This window comes from Dromaius novaehollandiae, chromosome 7 (genome assembly GCF_036370855.1).
Source record: "Dromaius novaehollandiae isolate bDroNov1 chromosome 7, bDroNov1.hap1, whole genome shotgun sequence".
Lineage (NCBI taxonomy): Eukaryota > Metazoa > Chordata > Aves > Casuariiformes > Dromaiidae > Dromaius > Dromaius novaehollandiae.
Genome location: NC_088104.1, coordinates 18857441 through 18881970, shown reverse-complemented (window position 1 = coordinate 18881970; position 24530 = coordinate 18857441). Strand labels below are relative to the sequence as shown.

General features: G+C 57.9%; 1 protein-coding gene and 1 pseudogene across 2 annotated transcripts; both read right to left on the bottom strand.

Annotated features, from left to right (window-relative positions):
• Positions 1–3: 3 nt before the first annotated feature.
• Positions 4–8524, bottom strand: DNAJB2 (DnaJ heat shock protein family (Hsp40) member B2). 2 transcript variants are annotated; one of them, XM_064514817.1, is made up of 10 exons: positions 8226–8524; positions 6637–6726; positions 3989–4098; positions 3451–3504; positions 3159–3275; positions 2831–2920; positions 2467–2572; positions 2227–2297; positions 1570–1791; positions 4–453 (listed from the first exon to the last, which is right to left on the bottom strand). In XM_064514817.1, the coding sequence occupies exons 1-10, from the start codon at positions 8507–8509 to the stop codon at positions 443–445; spliced, it is 1155 nt and encodes a 384-aa protein (XP_064370887.1). In that variant the 5' UTR covers positions 8510–8524; the 3' UTR covers positions 4–442. The 2 variants fall into 2 exon arrangements, with proteins under 2 accessions (XP_064370887.1, XP_064370886.1); XM_064514816.1 differs by lacking the exon at positions 4–453 and having other exon boundaries at positions 461–1791.
• A 7739-nt stretch (positions 8525–16263) lies between these two features.
• LOC112980215 (tubulin alpha-1B chain-like) lies at positions 16264–24446 on the bottom strand (annotated as a pseudogene).
• Positions 24447–24530: the final 84 nt, after the last annotated feature.

The window sequence follows — 24530 nt, the reverse complement described above, 5'->3', positions numbered from 1 at the left end:
AGCTACTGCAAATGGGTTTATTGACGGCTGAGGGGGGCTGGGGGGGCGGCAGGGGGAGGCACCTCCGGGCCCAAGGCTGCTCCCGGGGGCCAAGCATTGCTGCCCCTCACCAGCCCCCCCCCCCGCACCCACCCAGCCCTCCCATCACCCCCACCCCTCCCGGGGGGGGGCCCCCAACAGCAGCTACTGGAACTAAGCTACGGCAACCCCCTCTCCCACCCCCCAGCCCCCCCGAGCCCCCAGCCCCCTCCGCCCCCTCCAGCACCCCGGGGCATGCTTGCTCGGCGGGCATCGCGTGGCCTTGCGGCCCGTCCCCCCCCACCCCGCGGCGGCCGAGGGAGCTGGGGACGGGGGGGGGGCCGTGCGGGGCCAAAGCGGCGTCGTGGCTCGGGGCGCCTCCGTGGGCGAGCGGGCGTGCGCGGGTCCCCCGGGCGCAGCGGCCTCAGAACACACCTGGGGAGACAAGCGGGGTGGGGGGGCACAACACATCCGTGAGCCCGAGCGCCGGGCAGCGGCGGGGGCGTGGAGGAAGGGCCGTGGTGAGGAGGAGGAGGAGGAGGAGAGCCAAGGCATGGCGCAGCAGCCGGCCTCTACCTGCAAGCGGGGCCATGTCCTCACCTCGCGCAGGAGCCAGGGGCAAAGCCTGTGCCTGCCCCATGGCTGGCCGCACGCGGGCACCAGCCACAGAGGAAACAGCCAGGGGTCCAAGGAAACCGCGGCCAAAGCAGGAGGCGGGAAGGGCCTGCAAGCGGCGCAGGGGGTCACTGCCGCAAGAAGCCATTGGGCGGGGAGGGACGGTGCCCCCCAGGGTGACAGTGCCCCGTGGGGCGCAGGGATGGGGGTTACCTGGAGGGGAGGCAGTGGGGGAGGCAGGCGGGGTCTGCAGCAGGAGTGATGGAGGAGGAGGAGGGGGTAGACGGGAGAGAGACGGACACAAGGCACCAAGCAGCGTCCACGTGTGCACCCTGCCCTGCAGGGCCAGGGGGGCCCGACCCCAGCCCCCTCTGCGCAGAGCCAGCAGCAAGAGACAGTCGCGCAGGGGCCCCCGTGCCGTCAGAGGGCTGCGCGGGGCAGGGGGTGCCCCCCAGCTCCCCCTGGGGGCAGCGCCAGGCTCTGCCCACCCCCAGCACGGGGCAAAACCAGCTAAGGGCTGTGGGGACCCCCCAGTGCAGGCAAGGACAGGCAGAACCGGGGGGACACGGCCACGACCCCTCACCGAGGAGCAAAGAGGCAGCAGGAGCTGAGGGTGCAGCCGAGCCCCGGGCAGCGATGGGGCGACGGGGCCACCCTTTCCTCCCCACGCCCCACAGAGGTCGAGCGGCTGCCCCCAGCGCCCCGCTCCAGGGGGGCACAGCCCCGGCCCCCTGCACCATGCTCAGAGCAAGGGGCAGTGCCACTGCTTGGGTTTGGGAGCAGGTTCGTGCCCCGGCGCGAGGGGGCTGCCGGCCCCGGGTGGCTCCGGCTCCTGCCCACCCCGGGGACCGTGGGCTCTGCCGGTGCTGGGGGTGCTGGGGCCGCTCGCCGGTGCCAGCGGGGCACCCCGCTGCGGGACGCCGGGGCGCTGCGCACCTGCTCGGTGGTGCCCCGCTGCCTCCATCTCGGAGAGGCTGTAGGCCATGGCCAGCTGCAAGTCCTCGTCCTCGTCCTCGCTGTCCGTGTAGAGGCAGACAGGCGAGGAGCTCTGGGGCTGGCGTGGGGCGGGTGCCGGGGATGAGGGGGGCCGCCGGCTCTGGAGGCCTTGCTGCTCCCGGCGGCTCAGCTCCAGCCCCAGCGCCATGTCATCGGGGACGCCTGCCGGGAAAGGGGACGTTAGCCGCGGGCGGGAGCATGGGGCTGCAGCAGAGATGCTGGCCGTCCATCCTAGGTGCTGGCGGCAGCTCCCATGCCCCCCGCCTCATCTCAGCCCCCCTCCTGGGAAACGCCACAGGCTTGGGACTACACCGAGCTCCTCACTTTTTTGAGGCCACCAGGCTCGAGCGCTTGAGGCTGGGACAGAGATCACATCCCTTCCAGTGTCTGCACAGGGCCCTAGTGCCACCTCCTGCCAGCCCCCGCAGGCAGAGCCCCAAACCAGGGCCGATCAGGGCTCAGCCCAAAACCCAGCTGGGACGCAGCGCCTCGCCGGTGCCCCAAGGCAGCTGGGGCTCCCCATAGGAAACGGGAGCTGGGGGGTGGCACGGCCAGTCCCAAACACGGTGCTCTAGGGTCTGCGGTGCTGCTTCTCACCATTGATGTGGATCGACTTCAGCTCCCCGTCCTCCTCCACTTCCACCCGCTCCTGCCCATTCTCAATAATCCTGCAGCCAGACAGACAGACAGTCAACAGCCAGAGCATCACGCGACGAGCTGCAGCCCAGCGGGCCGCGTAACCCCATCTGCTGACGAAGACCAGCTACAGCAAGTGAAATCCGTGCAGGGAGACGCAGCCGATGCTGAGGCCCGCCCCGTTTCAGCCGCAGCCCTCACCTCTTGGTGGTGATGCGCTTGCCGTTAACGAAGGTGGTGGAGGTGGAGACGGAGCGGAAGCCCAGGCCTGCGTCAGCTCCGGAGCCAAAGGACGAGGCGAAGAAATCTGGAGGACGGGGCAACAAGGTCAGTGCCCAGATCCTGCAGCCCTCCAGGCCCAGGGGCGAGCAGGGCACAAGGGGCGAGAGGAGGGCAGGGGACACACCACGCACAGATACAGCCCAGGTCTGCACAGCACACGGGACCTGAGCGAGGCCAGTCCAGCTGAGCACATGCAAGGCTGGGACTGCCCCGCAGCTCTGGGTAGGGGGGGTGCAGCTGTCTGGGACTCCCGCACCGGGCAGGGGCTGGCAGCATTTCCTACCTGAGGATCCTGGAAAGGGAGAAAAGAAGTGGCCTGGTCCATGGTGCCGGGGACCAGCTCCTCGCATGTCGGAAAAGGGCAACATCTCATCTGGAAGGCAGAGAGGACAGTGTCAGCACCGTCCTGATGCCCCCCGAGAGGCATCGCAGCCCACGGTCCCAGCTTGCGCTCACTGGCTGGTGAGCGTGGGGCAGGGCACTGCCGGAGGGAGCTCGCGGCAGGGCTGGCTCCCAAATCACGCTAACAGTGCGCCCCATCCCCGAGCTCTGGGGCTGCCCCAGGACCGGAGAAGTGCCCCAGGACCAGCCCCCTCCCACTCCGCACGCACCAAAGAAGTCAGCAAAGGGGTCTCGCCCGCCGAAGAACTCCCGGAAGACGTCATGAGCGCTGCGGAAGGTGAAGGTGAACTCGGGGGACCCGGCACCAGCCCTGGAGCCCCCTGGCCCTGGTGGAGGGAAGACACACAGAGTTAAGCAGCAGGAACCCCTGAAGGAGCTGCTGGGCAAGGCAGGGAGCTCCGCGCGCCCAGGGGACACAGACCCACACCAGGGTCTTCTTCACCCAGCGCTATATCTGGAGGCACAGTAATTCCCCCGTGGCTCCCCATTTAGCCCACTCACCTGCACCCATGAGGCCATCTTTGCCATAACGGTCGTAGACATCACGCTTTTGCTCTGCAAGAAGAAGACACGGAGGCTGTAGGAAAGCCAGGCACCATGCGTGGTGCCAAAACTGGAGGCACAGGCAGGACATAGCGACATCTCCCCCAGCAAGGGGAGGCGGAGAACAGTGGGGCATGAGAAGAGGAAGGTGGCACAAGCACTCACTGCTCCTGTGCCATTCCTGAAGCCCCAGCTCCCGCAGACAGGGCATCAGGCAAGGCTGAGCTCGCCCCAGCGGGAAGGCATTGCCTTGGGAGGCCGTGCAGCATCGCAGTCTCTCTCACTCACAAGAGCCTTCTTGGAGGACCCGTGGGGACGTAACCAAGCCCCACATGCTCAGCAAAAGAGCTGGAGACATCCACTACCTCCCAGGGACAGGGGCTTTTGCACAGTCCAGGGACACCACCCAGATGAGCACAGCAGCAGGACACCCCGGTGTGTCAGGTTCAGGAGGGGACGGGGACACGCGAGACAGGACAGCACCGCGGCTGCTTACTGTCCGACAGCACTTCATAGGCCTCGGCAATCTCCTTGAACTTCTGCTCAGCGTATTCCTTGTTGTCGGGGTTTTTATCTGGGTGCCATTTCAGCGCTGCCTTCCGGTACCTGTGCAGCCCGGACAGACGGACAGTCAGCAGTGGGCACACAGCAGCCCTCAGGAGGTGAAGACCTCCCAGGGCAGCCAGTGCTCCCCACTGAGCACACAGCTCCTGCCAGCGGCTCACCTCCAGCTCCTACAGGCACCTCTGAGCCCGTTTCACCCCCCACAGAGGTTTACCCTGACCCCCAAGCCGTGGCACTGACCTGTGCAGGCACAGCAGCACCTCGCACCCAACGCAGCAGCCTCAGCTGGCAAGTGGACGGAGGGGCCTCCATTTCCAACTTCTCTAGCATCTCCCCAGCCAGCAGTTCATTTCTGCTGTTCCTCTCTGATTTACCATGTCTCTCTTAAAACCACGGCCCCAGAGCTGGCCAAAGCATCTCAGGCATCATCCCAGCAATAGCGCATATACAGAGACAGACTCACTGCTCCTGACCTCCCTACAGAGCCACACAGGGTCTCGCTCACACCGACCTCAAACCTTCCTGCAGGGCCTCCTCTCACCCGTGGAGGTTCCTGCACGCAGCACTGCCTGCGTTTCCTACTCTCGTAGTTACACTTCCTCGTGACTGACTGCACTGCAATGGGCTTCGCTGGAGCGAGCCCAGCTCGCCAGGCAGCGCAGATGCCCCACGTGCCTGCCCGCCCCGCTCGTCGCTCACTGAGCCTCGTGGCAGCCACGAGTTTGCTCTGTAAACCCTTCACGCTTGCTTCCAGATCACCGAGCTGGGCCAGGCCTCCGGCCAACCCCCCCACCCCGGTCTGCTCGTATCACCCCATCATCCCGCTTCCTTCCACTGCCTGGGCAGGAGCATCAGATCAACGCGTGCTGCACCATGGCTCAGCGCCACGGCTCAGCGCCTGCTGTCTGACAGCTGCCCAGCTCGTCCCCACCCGCTCAGCTCATTTCTTCCCCGCTCAGCCGGGTCGAACGGCCCAGCAGGCTGGGCATGGCTAACAGGAGTCCCCAGAGCCGTGCCAGGCTCCACTTGTGCGGGGTCCCATGCACCCAGTAGGTATCTCGCCTGTGGCTCGACAAGGCCCATGTCACTTGGCCAGGTCAGGCCTGGGCTCTGTGAGGTCTCCGGCTCCCCAGGGTGCTGTCGCACACAGTTTCAAGCTGACTTTTGTCTCTCAGTCTGTTTTAGCCAGGTCAGGGATCTGGGTCACAGCACAGCTGTTGGCAAGGCAGGAACTTCCTAAACTGGTTCTGCCTCCAGAGCAAATATTTGTGGCATGATCCCATGTTGCAGGCTGTGCCCGTCTCAGCTCCCATGCAGAAGCAGGTCTCTGACAGTACTCAGGTTTGCTCCGGAGCCTTCCTGGCTCTGCTGCATGTGTGTGTGCGTGGACCAGGGGGTCTCCTGTTCCCCCTCTCTGGCCCTCACAGTACAAACAGGTCTCCTGGGGGCAGGCGAGCACAAGACAGCCCTTTCCTCCCCTTCACAGCTGGCTGGGAATAACTGAGGCTGCCCAGCTTCTCTCATGCACCGAGTTTATTAGGCATCCCCTCTCCAGCAGGGACCCCTCTGCCCCTTGCTATATCCCCCATTTCCCCTAGGCACAAGCCTCCACTTGGCACCTATCCTCCCTGGATGAAGCCTGTTTGCTCAGACACTGCACAAAACCCCGATGCTCATCACACAGTCCTCTTCCTGTGGCCAGCCCCCGCCTGCCCTGCCACCACTGGCGGAGAGCGAACCCAGCTGTGTACTGGGGTCAAGGCAGCTCCCTGCACTGGGGAGCTCCAGAACCAGAACAGGGTCTGACTGACCTGCTTCTGCTGGGGTCCCTCCTGCAGCCACTGTCAAGCTCGTGTCACCAGGGCTTGATGAAGACCTGAGCTGCACAGGCACGGACAGCCCCCATTCCACGTTGTGCCCATCCCCTCTGCAGCCAGAATCCCTCACCCCTTCAGTAGCACCAAGTCTTCATCCACCCTGCAGGACGCCAGCCCAGGAGGTGGCTGGGGCCATCTGAGGCATGGTGCAGGACCCCTGCCCACACCTGCCCTGGGGACCACATCATGGCGAGGGGACATGCTGCTCCTCATCCCACGTGCTCAAGCCGCTCCCTCCGGCCAGCAGAGCCCCCCCCATACGCAGCCTTCCTCTGCCATCCCCACATCCCGAGGAGGGAGAGGGGACTCTTTCCAACGCCAGCAGGACCAGGAGAGTCAGCGCTCCCTCCCGACCTATGCCCAAGCCGCTGCTGGGTCTCTGCTCAATCCCCCAGTGCCCACGCTGAGCCCCAGGCTGAGCGCAGACCGGGGATAAAAGGACCAAGCACTCAAGAAAGGCCTTTGTGGAACAGCAGCAGTGCAGAGAGGCCCAGACCCACGCTGACCTCTGTAAACACGCAGCACGAGACTGCGAAAACAGACAGAAACAAAGGGCAGATTGTCATCCTCGGAGCCCCGTGGCAGAGCCCAGAAGGCAGCCCGAGTCTCCCGGTTGCTGGCACCACTGGGGTTCAGGCTGCTCTTTCCCGACGGGAGCAGCCGGCAGGCTCCAGAGGGGCCGAGCCACGATGTGCAGACTTACGCCTTCTTGATGTCATCGGCGGTGGCGTTCCGGCTCACACCCAGCGCTTCGTAGTAGTCCACCATGACGCGCGTCCGTCCCTCGGGGTCACTGGGAAGAGAAGGCAACGTCAGGGGCTCCTCAGACCTAGCCAAGCAGCACAAGGGGCAAGAGCAAAGGCCTGCCCAGGACCACGGATGGGCTGTCCTCCCCTCCCGAGGAGCACCAGCCACCCCACAGGTCCCCAAGACAGGCAGTTCCCTTTGACACCCATCTCCAGGCACAGCAGGACTCAGACCTTCCCACTACCCAGCTCAGCCACTTCCAAGCACGCACAGCTTTTCTGCTGCCACACCACTATCCCGGCCAACTGTGTCACCCCGCTCGCCCCCCCCCCCCCCCCCCGGGCCAGCCCTGCCTCCTCGGCATCCCGGGGGCAGGCAGCCACCCCCATGGGGTGCCAGCAGGGACATCTGCAAAGGACAAGCTCTCCTCGTGCCCATGCAATGGCCAGGACAGAGCCAGCTGGACTTTCCTAAAGAGGCTCTGCCTCTCCCTGCAGGGGTTTCGCTTGGAGGCGGTGGGTGGCCCAGTCTGCAGTCCTGCCCCCCAGGCTCGGGCTGTACCTGAGCAAGGGAAGAAGGGGGTGCACGGACGCTGCACTCTGCCTGTACGACCTCCCGGTCTCCTCCCCACCCAGCTAAGCGCTGCTGGGCCCGGGGCCCTCCTCTCGCCCTGCTCGCTCCCCACGAGCTCCTTTCACTTCTGCCCCAGCCGCGCTCCCCCTTCCCCAGCTCCCCTCCCGCCCCTGCAGTGAGGGGCCCACGGCAGAGCCCCCGCTTCGCCGGGTGCCTCTGTCCCGAGCCAGGGAAGCAACGGGAGAAGGGAACCAGCTCCGGGGCGACGCTCGCTGTGCATCACCGGTATCTGGGGTGCCGGCACCCCTGCACCGGCGGGCACGGGGAGCGTAGGGCTGTACCCAACCGCTCCCATCTTCCAAGACGGGCTCTGCTCCGGCACCCCGCGCCCCCCCATCCCGGCACACCGCCGGCCTCCCGGGAGGCGCAGCCCCCGCCAGCCCCGGCCCAGGGGAGGATGCCGGGCCGAGGGCGGCCGTCCGGCCCTGCCTGCGGCGGCCCCAGCGCTAAGGCGCTTAGCGGCTAATAGGCCTTAGCGGATTAGCAGTTCAGCGGGGCAGGAACAGCGCCCGTGAGGCGCCCTGCGGCGGGGGGGCGGCGCCGCCAGGGCCCCGCGCTCGGCCTCGGTGTCCCGAGCCCCCTTGGGCGCCCTCCTGCCACGGCGCTCGGGCGCAGCGGCTGCCGCGGCCGGAGCGCAGGCCCCGCTCCGAAGCTGCCGCCGCATCGGGAGCGCGGGGCCGCCGCACGGTTCACGGCTGCGGGCCGGCCGGCGCCGCGCGCCTGCTGGAAGTTTCCGCTTCTCCCGCCGCCGCCTCCCCCCGGCACCGGCGAGCGGCTCTGGGCTGCGGCCAGCGGATCTCGGCCGCCGCCGGGACGCAGCGCCGGCGGCCGAGAAGGGCCCGGCCCGGCGCCGCCCGGCGCCGCCCGCCCGCGCCACCGCGCGCCGCCGCGCCGCCCCCGGCCCGGGCCCACCTCGGTGCCGCAGCGCAGCCCTGCCGCCCGCATCGCGCCGCCCGGCCGCCGCCGGCCCCCCCGCGCCGCCGCGGGGCCTGGAGGCGGGCTGCGCCGCCGACGAGCACCGGCGGCAGCCAACCGCCGTGCCGCGGCCTCTGTGACGTCACGGCTCGGCCGTGCGCTCCGGTGACGTCACAGGGCGGCGGGTGCGAGCGCCGAAGGCGGCGGCGGCGGGCGCCGAACGCGGGGAGCAGGAGCGGGCGGCTGGGTGACTCAGCGCTCGCCGCGGCCGCGCCGAGCATCGCCTCCCCTGGCCTCGCTCCCAGCTTGTGCTGCCGGCCCCTTCCCGGCGGCACACTGACGCGCCCCGGCGGGGAGAGCTCGCTGCCGGTTCCCGGCCGCGGGGCCGTTGGGTGACGCTGGCCGTGCCGCCCCCGGATGGCGGCTCTCTGCTGGGCCACTGCCGGGCCCCCGTCCCCTGTGGACCGTTCACCTCCTGGGGCGGCCGGTCCCCTCTCTCCTCCCCCTCCTGCGTGCTGTCCCCTCCCTGCAGGCTCTTGGCCCCCCGAGGCCCGCTGTGCCTCACCATGGAGGCACTAGGGGTGGTCCTTGAGAGGGGACCCAAGGATGGCAGCAAGTGGGGTGCTGTGGGAACACGGGTGGTGGCTGGGCCCCCCACTTACCCAGCTGGCAGGGCATCACCGCCCTGTATCCACCCCCAGCTCCTGTCAGCCCGGCTGAAGGCTGGCCAGGCGGTGGCCAGGCTGATGGCGTCAGGGAGAAGGTGCTACTACTATTGTGCCAGGCGCCCTTGGGCCAAGTTCCCTGTCTCCTCCGCTCCTCTCGGCCCGCTGTCCCTCGGGGAGAGCCCTGACCCCAGCACGCAGACCTGCCACGGTCACAGGCTGGGAGGGCTGCAGTGCGAGGTAGCAGCTCCCACGCCATGCCCTGGGTCGGCACAAGCTCCAAGGGCACCCGAGCGTGCAGCTGGAAGCAACAGCTCTGCCAGGCAGCCGTTAAGCTGTCCTGTGGGGAGCGAGCCCAGGCCTTACCAAACAAGTCACCAGAATGATTGTGTCTCCTGAAGACCTCATCAGCTCCACAGAAAGCATACATGGAGTCTGGGCCATCAGCGACTGCCAGTCCTGGCAGGAGAGAACGGACACACTCATCACAGCCTCTCACAATGGGACCCTTGCAGGGAGCGAGAGCTGGAACCTGTCCTTGCTGTAGCCATCATACGGGTCCGTGTTATCTGTGCAGCAAGGAGGCAGCAAGGAGCAGGAGGCAGCAAGGAGCAGGAAACCTCATCCAAGAGTGTGGACCAGGCTCTCTGGGACAGGTCTCCCCGACCAGGGTGCCTGCACTGAGTGCCAGGGGCTCTGATTTGGCCCATCTGCCCACAATAAGGGTCCCCTGCTGGGTGCATGGCTGGCCCGGGCTGGCCTGGGCTGGGCTCGCATGGGCACTAGATGGAGCCACAGGCTGGCTCACAGGGGCCTCATCCTGCTGGCTGGGAAGCCAGAAGAGATGTCACCAGGACCTAGCTGGAAGGAAACTTCGCTTTCCTTTCCCCAGCTTTTGCTGCTGACACAGGGAAAAGAAGACTCCAGAGCTTCTGGGTGTCAGCTCGCTCCATCACCACCAGACAGAGAGATCTCAGTGCCGGGGAAAGGAGAGGCAATCTGGCCTGCAGGCCTGGGAACCCCACTGCTGCTCGCTTCACAGCACATACGTCCCGCACCCCGAGACTAGGGTATGCAGAGAGAAGGACTCAGGCCTTTTTAATGTCTTCAGAGGCAGGCTGCCCCTGCACCTCACTGTGCTGATGGCTAAAGCCTTCCTCTCATTTCCAGACTTCCTTTACTTACTGCTGCTTTAGCCACATTTGCTCTTGCACTGCCTCTGCCTCCTTGCTCCATTAGCTTTCCCCCTGCCTGGTGCTTTACCCCAGGTGCATTTAGAGCCAGCAACCAGGCTGCACCCCGTGGGGTGCCCGAGGTGAGCTCTCCTTGTCATTGAGTGCAGGAGGGGTGCAGTTGGCTCCGTGGGCTGGGAGCATATACGCAGGGGAGACAGCTCTGCATGTCTTTCCACCTTTTCCCACAGCACTTCCAGCTGGCCACTGGTAGGAGAGGGAATGCTGTGCCAACTGGACCTTGCCCCAGAGCTGCCACAATTGCTCCTCTGGTCAAATGAGCAAACACAGACAGCTTGCAGTGGCTAAGGAGAGCCAGCTTGTCTCACACGGAGAGCAGACCTTCAGCCACAGCTTTCTGCTCTTTTTTCCCTGCCCTTTTCTCTGAGGTCTGACATGAGCTACATGCATTTGATGCCCAGATTCCAATGGGCAGATGTCTCCCCCGTCCCTTGGGGTGTCTCGTGCAGCCCCAGTGGCTTCGAGCAACCAAAATGTCCTGGTGAGCTCCAGGAGCAGCTCACCCTTTCCCCACCTCTCCTCAGGTACCAGTCTCACAAGCTCTTTCAGTCAATATTCCTGCCCCTCTCTGCTATTTTCGCTTGCAGGGCTGATACTTTTGCTGCCTGTGTCCTCCTTGTAGCCTCCCCTGAAGACATGGTGCTGTGCTCCTCTCAGCCCCCATCAGCAGAGCACATTGCCTGGGGAGCTGAGAGCTCTGCTGCTGCTTGAGACCAAGCACTTTGTTAGGCACAATTTAAAGAAGAAATCAAGATTATTTTCTCAAAATATGAGGTTAGCTTTTGATTACAATATTGGAAACCAGTCACAAAGAGCATAAAAACAATGAAATGTGGACTTTGGGCATATGAGGTATTGATCTGCTGCTCTACCTGATAACTAGGATTTCTGCAGAATGTTTGTTAGCTGGAGAAACCTTGCTCAGCTGCGCTGTCTCCAGAGCGCTGTCTCGCAGCAGGAATGTGGTCTGTGCAGTTTTTATTCCTGCTTATACCTGAGGAATTACAGTTCTCCTGAAGTTTCCAAGTATGACTCAAGAAGACCTTTATTTCTCTACAAATTCTGGAGATCCCCTTGTGTTGTGGCCCTGCTGTTAGCTCTCAAAGGCTGTGGAAGTGCCAGTGAAATACTCAAAGCTAAGAGACCCTTTGGGTGAGTGAAGCTAGACCCCAAAGGACCAGTTTTTCTCTGCTGGTTACCCCTTCTTTCAGGAAGTCAACTGAATTGCATCATAAACTTGTGCTATAATATTATGCAAGCCACACTCTGAAAGAGGTTGTTTCTTGTGTTTTTTTAGCACTATGCAACACTGTCTTTTGATTTCCTCAGAAGGAAGGCTTCCTAAAAGCTGGCAGCTACATATTATAAAACGAATGTGTTCTTCACAGCAGCAGTTTGAGCTGTGGAGCAAACTGCTCAGGGATTTGTATGCCCACTGCCCCCCAAATCGTACCCAGCCTGCACAAAGCCATCTCCCCTCTCCTTTCCCTGCAGCAGCCCAGTTTCCCGCAGCCTTTTTGCAGGAGCGGGTGGCTGGACACAGTTCTCCCAGGGCACTGCCCAGCTCTGTCTTCTATGTCCCTTTGGCCATGAGGCCTTGTGACACTGTCTGAGGCTGAACCCCCTGTGTGCTCTGTGAAGGGCAGAGGCAGTAGGCCCAGCTCCAAGTGAGAGCCAGGACATGACACCAGGGGAACAGGGTGCCCCCTGGGCAGGCCCAGCTGCGTGGTCAGAGTCTGGCCCTAGAGGGAAGGGAGGCAGGCTTTGGGAAGAAATGAATTATGCCTTTCTAATATCATTCGTAGAGGCATCCCGAGGAATACACAGCAATTTGTCATAGTCCCCCATGGTGACAGTCTGTCCAGCACAGATGACAGTGGCACAGGTGGGGAGGAGAAGCACCTCGATGTGAGCAAGTATCCCCAAAGAGACAGAAAACATCTGCAGGCCACAAGCTGTGACCAGCGCTGGTCCCAGCCCTTCATCAGCAGGGGGACTTCTGCAAGGAGGTGACAGGCACGTGCTGCGGATCCCCGTCCCTGTGGCATGGAGCATCCGGCTGACCCACCAGCCAGTCCGCATCCCAACGTCCACCTGCAGCCCAGATGCAGCACAGAGCTGCAGCATCCATGATGCTGTGTGTGAGCTCTCCCTCCTCTCCTTATCTGTCCCTCTTTTTGGGCCTCACCTTCATTTGCACCTCCCTATTTGATGTACACAAGTTTATGCACCCACTTTAAAATCCACAGTCTTCTACCCTCGGTCCCACCATCTCATTTGAACCACCCTTCCCTGCTCCCCTTGCCCTCCTGCCCAGCCTCCTTCTTCATCTCCTGCTCTTGGTGCTTGTCCTGATGGCAGCGCTCTCCGCCAGCAGTGCCTGCACTTCCCAGTGCCCCCAGTGTCCCAGTGGCCTGACCATCTGTTTCCCAGACCACTCTTTGTTTATCCCAGAGTGGGATAAACTAGGAATTGCATCTTCTAGGAACTAGGGGTATCAGGGGAGGAGAAGTCCTCCAAGTGCTTTTAGCAGAGGGTGACGTAAAAGCATGTAGAAGTGACAAATAGCAATGGCAGTGTGACAGACTTGCCTTCTACCCAAGTGGGCCAGGGTCTCTGAGCTGGATTCAGCAACCCGTGCCGGCCCCTCTGGCAGGCACGAGCTGTGCGTTAATGTGTGTCCGAGGCACCACCCACAGGAGCGCTCCTCTGCGTTGAGCTCTGGGACTGCTGCCAGAGACGAAACCCAGACAAAACTGAGGCGCTCGCAGATTTTGTATCAACAGAGTCTGAGGCTGGTGGAGGTGATAGAAGTCCATGATTAAACAGGTTCTCCGGCACATGCACGTGCCCCTCCTAGGCAATGCTTCACGGCAGCACCTGAGTCCTGTGAGAACCTGAGATTTATCCCCCTTCCCTTGGATGGACAGGGAGGACAGGCCCACAGTGGTCAGCTGGGGGACCCAGCAGTGCACCTACCCCAGTGGGAAGGTGCCATCTCAAAATGTGGGGGTGCAATTCGTAGGTGCTGCCTGGTGCAGCTGGGATGCCAGCTCCTCTCGTGATGGCCTCTGGTCCGGTCCTCCTCACACTCTCCAGCTATTTCTTAGGTTGGTGCTGTTTTTAAATGAGAGTTTTGTGCCCTTTAGGAGCTGACAGTGTGTGTGAGCTTTTGTCTCTCCCCATTTGGCAGGCTGGGTGAGCCATTAGGGTTTACTCACTATCTTTTTTTCTCCTTCTCCGGGGGTCTGATGGCCCATCCTTTTGTTATGTCCTCCCCAGCCTCTCCTAATGAAGGCTAATCCCAGAGCCATCAACACTTGCCCTCCTTATACCCCTCTGCAGCTCCCCAGGCTCCCACCTGTACATGCCCACCCCTTGCCATCTGGACCAGCCTTGACTTTTCCATTACCAACCCCTCTTCCCATCCACAAACTGCCCGTCCCACCACCCCCTCGCTCTCCCAAAGGGAGGCAGGGGATACCTGGGGCAGGTGGCTGGTGGGTTTGGCAGTTCAGCCAGCCAACTATAGCCCAGGCTTTCTCTGGAAATCACTGTCATTGCAATCCAGCACCCAATTTTGGCCCATTGCCTTTGTGCAAGGCCTGGCTCAAAGGCAAGGAACAAGCCAAGTAGGGTGAAATAAAAGAGGAGAAAATAGGGTGAATGCATTTACATTAGCGAAAAGCAATAAAAAGCATAAAATGATGCCAGTAAGCAGCCTTCTGCTGTTTTCTGTGGCCATCAGTGCTTAAATATCAGTGCAATGCTGTGGATACAAGGAAGGAGGCTGCAGTTTTGATCCATCTATAACAAAACAGTATGTAATGTATCATCTGCTAAAATTAACATTTTCAATTCATCAAGCCTGGACTGAGAGTATTAATGGATGTAACAGAGGGTCTTCTTAATGTTAATTTTGAACAAAACTAGGAAAACTGGGGGAATCCCAAAGAACTGAAGGACAGAAATTACTCCAATAGTTAACAAATCAGTCAACCCAGAAATAATGCTGATAATATCAGAAAAATGTAGAAAAAGAATTAATTCGGACTCTACCAGCAAAGAATTAAAGACTAAAAATGCATTTAATACTGGTCTGCCTTGTCTCAGGGAAGATAGGTATTGCTATGCAAACTTCCTGTCTTTTTTCAGCATGATTATATGTTTAGCTGATTAAAAACAATACTGTTGGTATGATATCCTTACTTAAAAGCTGGCAGGAGATACTGATAACAACATTCAGATAAATCACAATACTGCTGCAATAAGGAATGGAATAAACTGTTCTCCATGACCATAGAATACAGTCAGACATCTTCAAAAGGTGAGGATAGGTAGATGCTGTAACAACTTGCTTGTGGAGGCTGACATAACCCTACGGGATAATTTTAAGAACAGGCTGTTCAGGCAGTCGTGGGTCAGGGGTGGTTTAGACAGAGGTGGTTCTGCCTTAAAGCAGGAGTCAGGCTCCTTGCTGCTGAGGCCTTTCCAGATCTATTTTCTGTATTTTACCAAAACATTTAACTTGGCATGCCATGCCAGCCTGTTTATAATCCTGCATTGCTAGGGACACGCCAGATGGATCAAGAGCAAATACAAAAATATGCTTGTTAGCAAGAAGATATACTGCTGGAGGCTTTCGTAGGCAGGATCCCCAGGATTCATGCACCACGGTGATAAGAAATGTTTTCTACAAAAAATTCTGGGTAATGCTAGGCTTGATGGGGTGGTAACCAGTGAAGGGGACAGGTTGCTATCAGTGAGAGATTAGAATTGCTTGATGAGAAGGCCACATTGTAGCAAAATCTGCTTTAATATACCTAAATACAAAATAATTCAGCTGGGAACGTAGAATAAGGGGCAGTTTTGGGAAGCAGAGAGTCTGGGAATGCCTTAGGGTCCTCCCAGCTCCTGGAGTTGGAATTAAACAACTAACATGATCCAGTGTGTGTGTGTGTGTGTGTGTGTGTGTGTGTGTGTAGGCAGCTCAAACTCAAGGTAATAACCTGAAGCTGGACAGCAAAATGGCAAGAGGTGAGGCTTAAGGAGCTTGTCAAAGTGGAGGATGTACATGTTCACCCCACTCAGGTGTCCCTGCAGACACTGAGGCTCGGCAAGAGCAGGGGGGTCACCACTGCAAGTGACCAATTAGCACCCAGTGTTATGCTTACCCTGGAAATACACCTCAATGCACCTTGAGTAGTAATTAAATACCAAAACCCATCATTTAGCGCCTGCACAAAGAGGTGAGAAAGTGCTGCCAGCTGTTCACTGATCAGCATTGAGGAGAGGCTCTGTGGGGTGCACAGGTAGAGCTAACCATCAAGGTCCCTCTCTGAACATTGGTACCTGGAGTGATTTCTGCCCCAGGTGTTGACAGTGCCATGGCTAAAATATTCCCTGCAAATGTGTCACACACAGTTTGCATAGGCCTTTAGGCTAAACCTATCTCCCCTATCTCCTCACAGGGAGGCAACAAGGGAATCATCTTTAGGTGACCTACAACAAAACATCAGGAGATAGCACCAGCCCTTACCCTTGCACTCTGCATCTCTCCGCAAATGAACTGATTCTCACCTGTTGCATTAATGAGAACATGGATATTGTGTCACTCACTCAGCACAAACATCTGTGTAAGACAACCCCTCCAAGTCGAATGAGGAAGGCATGAAAGGCAAAGGGAAAAGCTTCCTGCATACTGGAACAGTGACTGATACGGGCAGAAGCTTCTTCAGAAGCTCTTGGAGAAGGGCTCTTCATCCTTAGCTGGCATATCAAATGTTCTTGAACTTGTGGATCAACAAACTGCTCTGCCATGTGTCAGAGGCACATAAACCAGCCCCAACACTGGAGGCACTGAGGATCTCTCCATCCTCCTTCCTTGGCCCTGATGCCTATGTGACTTATGAATGAGGCAGTACATGTGCGGCAGTACGAGCACTGGAAATATCAGGACACTTCTCTAACCTGGGACACTCTGGGACAAATCATACCTGAGATCACCGAGTGGACCTGGCACTGTGATGGGAGCTCTGTCCCAGCATTGCAGTGTGTGGCACCACTGCATGAGGAATGGCTGAAATGGAAATGCAAAGTAGGCTGGAATAAGCAAACTAAAATCCTGAGTGGCTTTTACTTAACGTGGTAAAAAAATAGAAAGAAAAAAATCAGCCTTTGTGTTTCAGAAAAGACCAATTCCCTCAATCCAGTGTGATGTATCTGCTAGTATTCTTCCTCTTCTTCTCCTTCTCCTTCCACACTGTCTGTTCCCACCTCCTCGTAATCCTTCTCCAGCGCAGCCATGTCTTCCCGCGCCTCGGAGAACTCCCCTTCCTCCATGCCCTCTCCCACGTACCAGTGCACAAAGGCTCGCTTGGCGTACATCAGGTCGAACTTGCGGTCGAGGCGAGCCCAGGCCTCAGCGATGGCCGTGGTGTTGCTCAGCATGCAGACGGCCCGCTGCACCTTGGCCACGTCCCCCCCCCGGCACCACCGTGGGCGGCTGGTAGTTGATGCCCACCTTGAAGCCCGTGGGGCACCAGTCCACAAACTGGATGCTGCGCTTGGTCTTGATGGTGGCGATGGCAGCGTTGACATCCTTGGGCACCACGTCCCCACGGTACAGCAGGCAGCAGGCCATGTACTTGCCGTGACGAGGGTCACACTTCACCATCTGGTTGGCCGGCTCAAAGCAGGAGTTGGTGATCTCGGCCACTGACAGCTGCTCGTGGTAGGCCTTCTCTGCTGAGATGACGGGGGCGTAGGTGGCCAGTGGGAAGTGGATGCGGGGATAGGGCACCAGGTTGGTCTGGAATTCAGTCAGGTCCACATTCAGGGCACCATCAAACCGCAGTGATGCGGTGATGGATGACACTATCTGGCTAATGAGGCGGTTGAGGTTGGTGTAGGTGGGACGCTCAATGTCGAGGTTCCTGCGGCAGATGTCATAGATGGCCTCGTTGTCCACCATGAAGGCACAGTCCGAGTGCTCAAGGGTGGTGTGGGTGGTGAGGATGGAGTTGTAGGGCTCCACAACTGCGGTGGAGACCTGGGGTGCTGGGCAGATGGAGAACTCGAGCTTGGACTTCTTGCCATAGTCAACGGAGAGTTGTTCCATCAACAGGGAGGTGAATCCAGAGCCGGTACCACCTCCGAAGCTGCGGAAAATAAGGAAGCCCTGGAGGCCTGTGCACTGGTCAGCCTGTGGGAATCAAGGGAAGGTCAATTCTCAAGGAAGGAAGAAGCTGTCAGCTTATTTGGGGATCTGCTGCCACTTCAGGGAAGGGAAATATTCTTGCAGCTTCTTAATGTTCCTCGGGCTGCATGGGCGTCCAGCTAGAGCTCATTCAATGCACAGCCAGAAACAGATTTTGCTGTGCAGTGCTAGGGCAAGGACAGAGCCTGATGTGTTGTGTATCAGCCACCACAGCATAAAGGGCACAGGATATGCACCTCTTTACCTCTGATATTACCTGCAGAGAACATCATGTTCCAGCTGGACTGAAAGAGGCCGCTGAAACCAAGATCACATGCAGTGGGACCTGTGGTTCTGTGGCCCACATGCATTTTGGATATTGTCACAGTCTTGGTGGGCAAAGATGCTCAGGCATTAAAGAGAGACCACATGGGCAGAAATACGACCTTTCATCACATTGCCATGCCTTCTACCAGTCTCCCAGCATCTCTTCTGCTTAAAAACAAAAACTCTACAGCCAGGCAGGGCCAAGTATAATTATCAGCTTCCGGATCCTGTCCAGCACCAGGTCAATGATTTCCTTGCTGATGGTGTAGTGCCCGCGGGCATAGTTATTGGCGGCATCTTCCTTGCCCGTGATCAGCTGCTCAGGGTGGAAGAGCTGGCGGTAGGTCCCGGTGCGAACCTCATCTGGAAACACAGCACAGGGGAGTCAGCGTCTGCTCCTCTGCCTGACTGCTCCCTCCTGGCACACCAGGGAAGAGCCCATCCCGGGCTGATGGGAGTTATGCTGTCACTGGTATCTTTGCATGAGGCAGGTGGGTGACTCTCTTACACTGCCTCCAGGCCACCTAGTTCAAGGGGGACTAAATGACAAAAGAGATCAGAAACATGGGGATCAGCCAGGCACCCAGCTACATACGCTTTCCCAGGAACCCTTAACTCACCGATCATGGTGGGCTCCAGGTCCACAAAGATGGCACGCGGGACATGCTTCCCTGCACCAGTCTCGCAGAAGAAGGTGGTGAAGGAGTCGTCCCCTCCACCGATGGTTTTGTCGCTGGGCATCTGCCCGTCGGGCTGGATGCCGTGCTCCAGGCAGTACAGCTCCCAGCAGGCATTGCCGAACTGGACGCCGGCCTGGCCGACATGGACAGAAATGCACTCTCACTAGGGAGAAAAGGCAAAAGCACTGCTGAGAGAGCTATGGACAGCTGGATGACTGGTCTCTGCCATGTGGACATTCATCACAGGGCAGCACCAAAGAGAGAAGCCTTTTTTTTCTCCCCGGACATGACGGCTGGAGGGCAGGATGGAGCAGGCTGTCCCTTCAGATTTCCATCAACAGCCTGAGGATGCAGGCTGGCTGCTCCTTCGCAGTCCCACACAGTTTTTCCCCATAGCTTTTCTGGGTTAATCCTGCCTCTGCAAATGTACAGGTTTGGTGTCTTTCCTCCACCACTCCAGAGATGCCCGTGACCATGCTCTCCTCACCATCAGCCTCTCGGTAACCCCTACTGCACCATACTTGCATACAGCCCAGTCCTGTTCACCCCATCCCGAGCCCCCAAATTACTCCTCACCACTGCTGTGGCCCCCTTCTCCTCTCTGGGCTCCTGTGTCTCTTCTTCTCCACTCAGCATCCACACTCCTGGCTGCCAGCAGGGACTCCTCTCCCTCGCCCCTCGCTCCTCCTCCCTGCCTGACCCTTGTTCCCCTCCAGTCACACTGTGCAGTGGGTTTTGCTGTGCTTTGCATTACCTGGTCCCAAATCAGGACCATCTGCTGTGGGCAGCATCCAGGATTCCCTTCAGTTCCCTGGTGTCTGGGAACCAGCTTTGTGTTGTTGCCCCTCCTTCACCCTGCCAGACTCATGCTCTCCCCTGCTCTGCCGTGATCCCTGGAGGACACGGAGTTGCATTTCTTAGCAGAGCACCATCCTCATACCCCAAGTGCGGTAGGACTCACCATCCTGGAGGAAAGCTTCAACTTGCAGCCGAGGGCAGGGGCGGCGTGATGTGGGGCTGCCGTGTGCTCCTCTTTATAGCCAGGGGAAAGATTTGTTGTTAAAGACAGCTCCAGTGGGGCAGGTGCTGCTCATCCTCTATGTCCTCTGCTGGGCTGTCTCTGGGTTACAGCCATGCCAACGCAGCTGAGGCTTCCTGGGGCCTTTGTTACCCCAAACAAACCCATCACCTCCCTGCCAGGGAGGGCCAGGGGCTCAGTGACCAAGATGCAGCAAGCTCAAACAGTCCCATGATGCTGAGGCAGTGCATAGGCACTCCCCAAGGCTGGCAGCTCTGCACACCATCGCCTAATCGAGCAGCCCGACACTTCTCCGGACAACGGGGAAGATGCCTCTTGTAGCAACAGAAGGTTATTCCAGCTCCTCAGAAGCTCTTGCAAGGTAAAACACTGCTTGAACTTGTGTTTACTGAGCCGTTAGTACAGGGCTGGAGGGTCTTACTGTCCTTGTAAATGTCCGTGCTCTTCTGGGTCCTCACTCCCAGACATCCCACAGCAGCTGCTTCCTGGAAATTGCACTGATCTCTGCCATCGGCACAGATAGCACTCTCCTGCCCTCTCTGGTTTTCCAGCACAGCTTTGGACCCGCACTGCTTGCCATGTCTCAGGGTTGGTCTCACCAATGCCAGGCACAGAGGCAACAGTCTCGCCCTGCCTCTCCCTTCCGATCCAGCCGGGGTACACATCTGCCCGATTACCACAGCATCACACCCACATCATCACACCCAAAGCAGCAACCACAGGCTTGGGTTGCTGCTTTGGCCCCTGCTTTCAGAGGAAAACTGCCTTATCTGGAAATGCTTGGATAAAAAGGTATCACTTCACTGCATGCAGCTCACCAAATGGCCCAGGCTGTTTTTGTGACTGCCCTGTCTTCACTTATTATTCTGCAAATCCATCTGTCAACCTCAAACTTTATCAGCGGTGATCTGGGATTCACTTCAAGACCGCTGATTAAAATGCTGAAATCAGTGGTGCCTGACACAGATGCCTGCAGAAGCCCGGGAGGTGTTCGCTGATGATTCACCACTGCAAACTGGTGCTCTGATATCCTGAAGTGCTGCTGTCAGCCTGCTTAACCAGGCACCATACCGACACCGTCTGCTGCTCATTTGTTGTCAGAGCACCCCGCGGTACTAACTCGGACACCCTCCACCATATAAGTCTGTTACATCTTTGCTTTTCCCTTCATCAGTCAGACTTGTAATCTGGTGGGGCGAGTTTTCCATAGCATCACATGGAGAGCAGCAGCAATATTCCCACCTTCAAACTCCTCGGGCCAGTCTCTGCTCTTCCTAGCTGGCACTGTCCCAGGAGGGATACATGCAGGAGCCAGTCCAGGCCAGGACTCAGCATCCTTGTGCCAGGGCAAGGAGCCAGGCTGGTAATGCCCACAACTTCACTACAAAGCGCTCAGCAACATGTTCAAGCTTGGCATCCTCAGGACAGCTGTCCAACGTGAGGTATCAGCCCAGATGACCTGCAGATCACCTGAGAAGAGTGGGGAGGATGGCCCTGCCAAAGGGGACCCACCTCTGATTTCACGCCTCACAGCCTCCCCAGGCAGAAAAAAACATCCTCCGGGCAGCAGGCCTGACCAGGTACACAGGATGAACAGCCAGACAGAAAGGTGGGTATCACCTCTGCCTTCACCGGGGGTGACCTCAGCACCACAGTCACCCTCTGGCATCCCAGGAGCTGTCACCACTGTTGGTCAGGCATAGGATGTGCCAAAGTGGTTTCGCCGGGCCGCTGCCCCTCCATGCTCTGCACAGCCTAACACAAGGGCCCCCACATGCTTTGGGGCTTTGTCCGGTCTCTCAGCTCAGGGCCCACCCACAGCCTTGGTGCCCTTCCCTCCCCAAGGTGCCCCTACGCTCGGTCACACCACCTTGGACCCCCCAGGCTGGAGCTGCTCTGCCTCCTCCCTGCTAGGGAGAAGGCAGCATTCTGGGAGCCGCTACGCGGCTAGCTTATTAAATGCATCTTTTATCACATTAACTGTTCCCTTCCGAAATTCACTAGTGCTTGGCCAGCTGCCAGCCCTGCTTTCCACTTTTAACCACTCTACAGCAATCTGCACAGCTCGAGGCTAGCTTCCCCAGGCTGAGTTCTTGCTCTCGGCAAGCCCTTGGGCTGACTAGCTGTTTGCATAATGTAGATGCCGCTTCCTCGTGCAAACACGCCGTAGCGCACACCTAGCCAACCATTAAAGGCTCGAGCACTCCCCAGAGACTGGGGCATGTTGGCAGGGCTGAGAAAAGCAGCTGGCAAGATGCTCCTGTGTTGGGAATTGCTTGCATTCCCAAGGGACTTCAGACTTGCCCACTTGGTCATGGTTTATCTAGAGAGCGGATGCTTCTGCAGAGACATCCACAAGGCGGTACTGAGCTGGCTAACGTGAATCCTCCGTGCCTCTCTGCCATGCAGAGGTGAATGCTCAGCCGTGATCCAGCAGACAAGGCTTGGGCTTTTGGGAAAAAGGGAAGTGATCTCTGGCTCTTGCCTCATTGCTGCAGCCTCACACAAGCACGCTCTGCAGCATTGCAACAGAGCTGACCACAGCTTTGTTGCAATTCCTGAAACCTGTAACACAGGAAGAAGGCCTAAAGGGCAAGGGGACAGTGACAGACTCATCAGCAGGTCCAGGGTCCTGCTCAGAGCATGCAGAGACCCTCTGGCCTCACTGCCTGTCCCGCACTGGCGTAGCCAGGCTCCTCCAGGAGCTCCAACATCACCAGGCCTTGCATAATTCACCCTTTTCTGTTTCCAGTTATTCATCTGTTGTTCCTGACACCTTCAGCTTGGAGAGCTGCTAAAGAAATGGAGAAAACAGCAGTGGCTGCACACAGGCCATGACCACAGAGGCACCTCAGCAGCTCTGCACCTCCAGCGGCTGCCCAAAGGCAGCTTGTTCACACCAGACATGCTCAGAGCCCTGACATGAAGTCACTGCAATTAGACAGCTGCAGTTTATTTTATTCCTGTGGGTGTGTAGCTGCTTTTCCCAGGACATGAAGAAAGCAGGGTGACACTCACAGCCAGCCTCTGAGCAAGGGAGGCTGCTCACCCAGGGCTTGTGAGCTGAAAAAGAGCCAGTCCCAGCTTGTCCTCCAGACCTTTCTAACCTCAGCAGGTTGGGGATGAGCGTGCATGCATCCCTGGGAGTGCCTCTCTGCTCTCGCCCCTGCCCAGTGATTCAGGGCTTAGGACTGTAGCAAGATCTGGAATTAGCGTTATTGTTCCTGTAATGCGGCACATACACTCCAGCACAGCAGGCATTTCACAATTGACTTTGTTTTATCTGAACCAGCAATTACACTGTTTTAGCTCACCTCCAGCAGAGACAACTTCTGTCAGACCAGTACTGTATTCTGCATCCCTTCAGGTCTTCAGGAGCAAAGGCCACACTCGAGTGATTAAAAACTACCACTGATGAAAATCCCTTGACTTCTGAGGACAAATATGCTTCACTAGCCTTTCCACTAGCAAGTCTTAAAATTACATCTTCTTATCCTAAGCATGTAAAAGAGTTAAGCCCCTTCCTATCTGCAGCTGCCTTAAATGATTTTAAGATGTTTTATTGGGTCTCCGCTTGGTCTTCTAAGTAGCGCTTGTTGTTTCAACCTTTCATTGCAGACCATGGTTTCTAGCCTTCCAGTCACCCTCATTTTTCATATCCAGATTGTCTCCACCTGGTCCACATGAAAGATGAGACAATCACAGGGTCCTTTCTGACCTAAAAATGTACGCATATTTTAAGGAATGGTAAAGGGAGTGTTTTCTGCCCATCTTCACATGGTGCTAGAATATTTCGTGTCAGTAATGTTCCAAATCCCCGTTCATATGTCACATGCTAGAACTGCAAGCAGACATGCCTTTGCTGGGCCATCATCGGGGCAAGCCGTGCTTTAGGGACCCTGCACCATGGCTCTCTGAGATGCTGCTGGAGCGTAATTAGCAGTGAATGGGACTTACTTGAACTCATGATATCTGCAAAATGCAATCAAAGTCACATGCTTTCATCTTGTTTTGTCAGTCAATGTCTGCTCTGTATTAATCCCTAGCTGCCCTTCTGCTTCTGAGGATGTTGTTGCCACGACTCATCTTACAGCAGAGCATCACCAGGTCTTCAGGCTTTCCAGAGCAGCAGCTGGATTTGCTGCCAGATCCCTCAGCCACACAGGAGGCAGCATTTGGCTTTATGGGACTCTGACAGTAGCATGAGCCCCAGGAGCTGCCTCCCGGCTGGTTGTTCCTGTCCTCAGGGCACTGCTGCATCATCCAGTGCCACCATCTGTGGGCTGCGCACTGGACAGGGCACTGACAGGCTGGAGGCATGCTCCGGCATTCCCCAGTTCCTCCACCTGTCTGCTGCCTGCTAAACTGCAGCACTAAAAGGGCTGTGGTGAAGGGATTGTGCAAGGCACAGTGTGAGGGATAAGCAGGGTGGACACAGATGCAAGCTCTGTGGGCAACTGCTGGCTGAGGTTAGAGATGTGTTTGCACTAAAAAACACTGTCATAGTTGCTCATAATAAAAAGCTTGTTAGTGTAAATCAGGAACTAAGAAATACATTAACTGTCTAAATGTACCCTAACCAATGGAAGTTTGCTGGGATCACTGCAAGGTGCTCGTGAGATGTGAGTCCTTAGCAGTGACTGCTCTTGTTGGAGGCCTTGCAGAATAACATGCCTTTTCCTTCTCGTGTAAGGGTGCTTGAGAGCTGGCTGATACCCTGGGCTCAGTGGGCAGTGGCAAGCAGAGGTCTCCCAGTGGTGTGGAGGGCTCTGTCACTGGAGTATCTTGTATCTGTTTTTCCCACTCTTCCAACAAGAATTTGTTAAACTCATTGATGGAAGCAGAAACTTTTCCACTGCTGGATCTTGCCAACTGAAAATATATACTTAGACAGATTTATGTTGAATCTTTCGTTTCACTTGTTGTTATACTTCTGATTGTTTCCCGGTCAGTGTCAAACACTGCATCAATTCTGTGACTCTCCACAGCCTTTATATAAGACTAAGAACCAGGCACTTTTCTGGAGCTGTGTGAATCTCTGGTTAATACCCCTCATTCTGTCACCAATACAGCAGTTTGGGATGTCTCAGCAGAATGCACAGTCTCGTCTAGCCTTAAATCTGCCTTGCTTGTTTTTTGT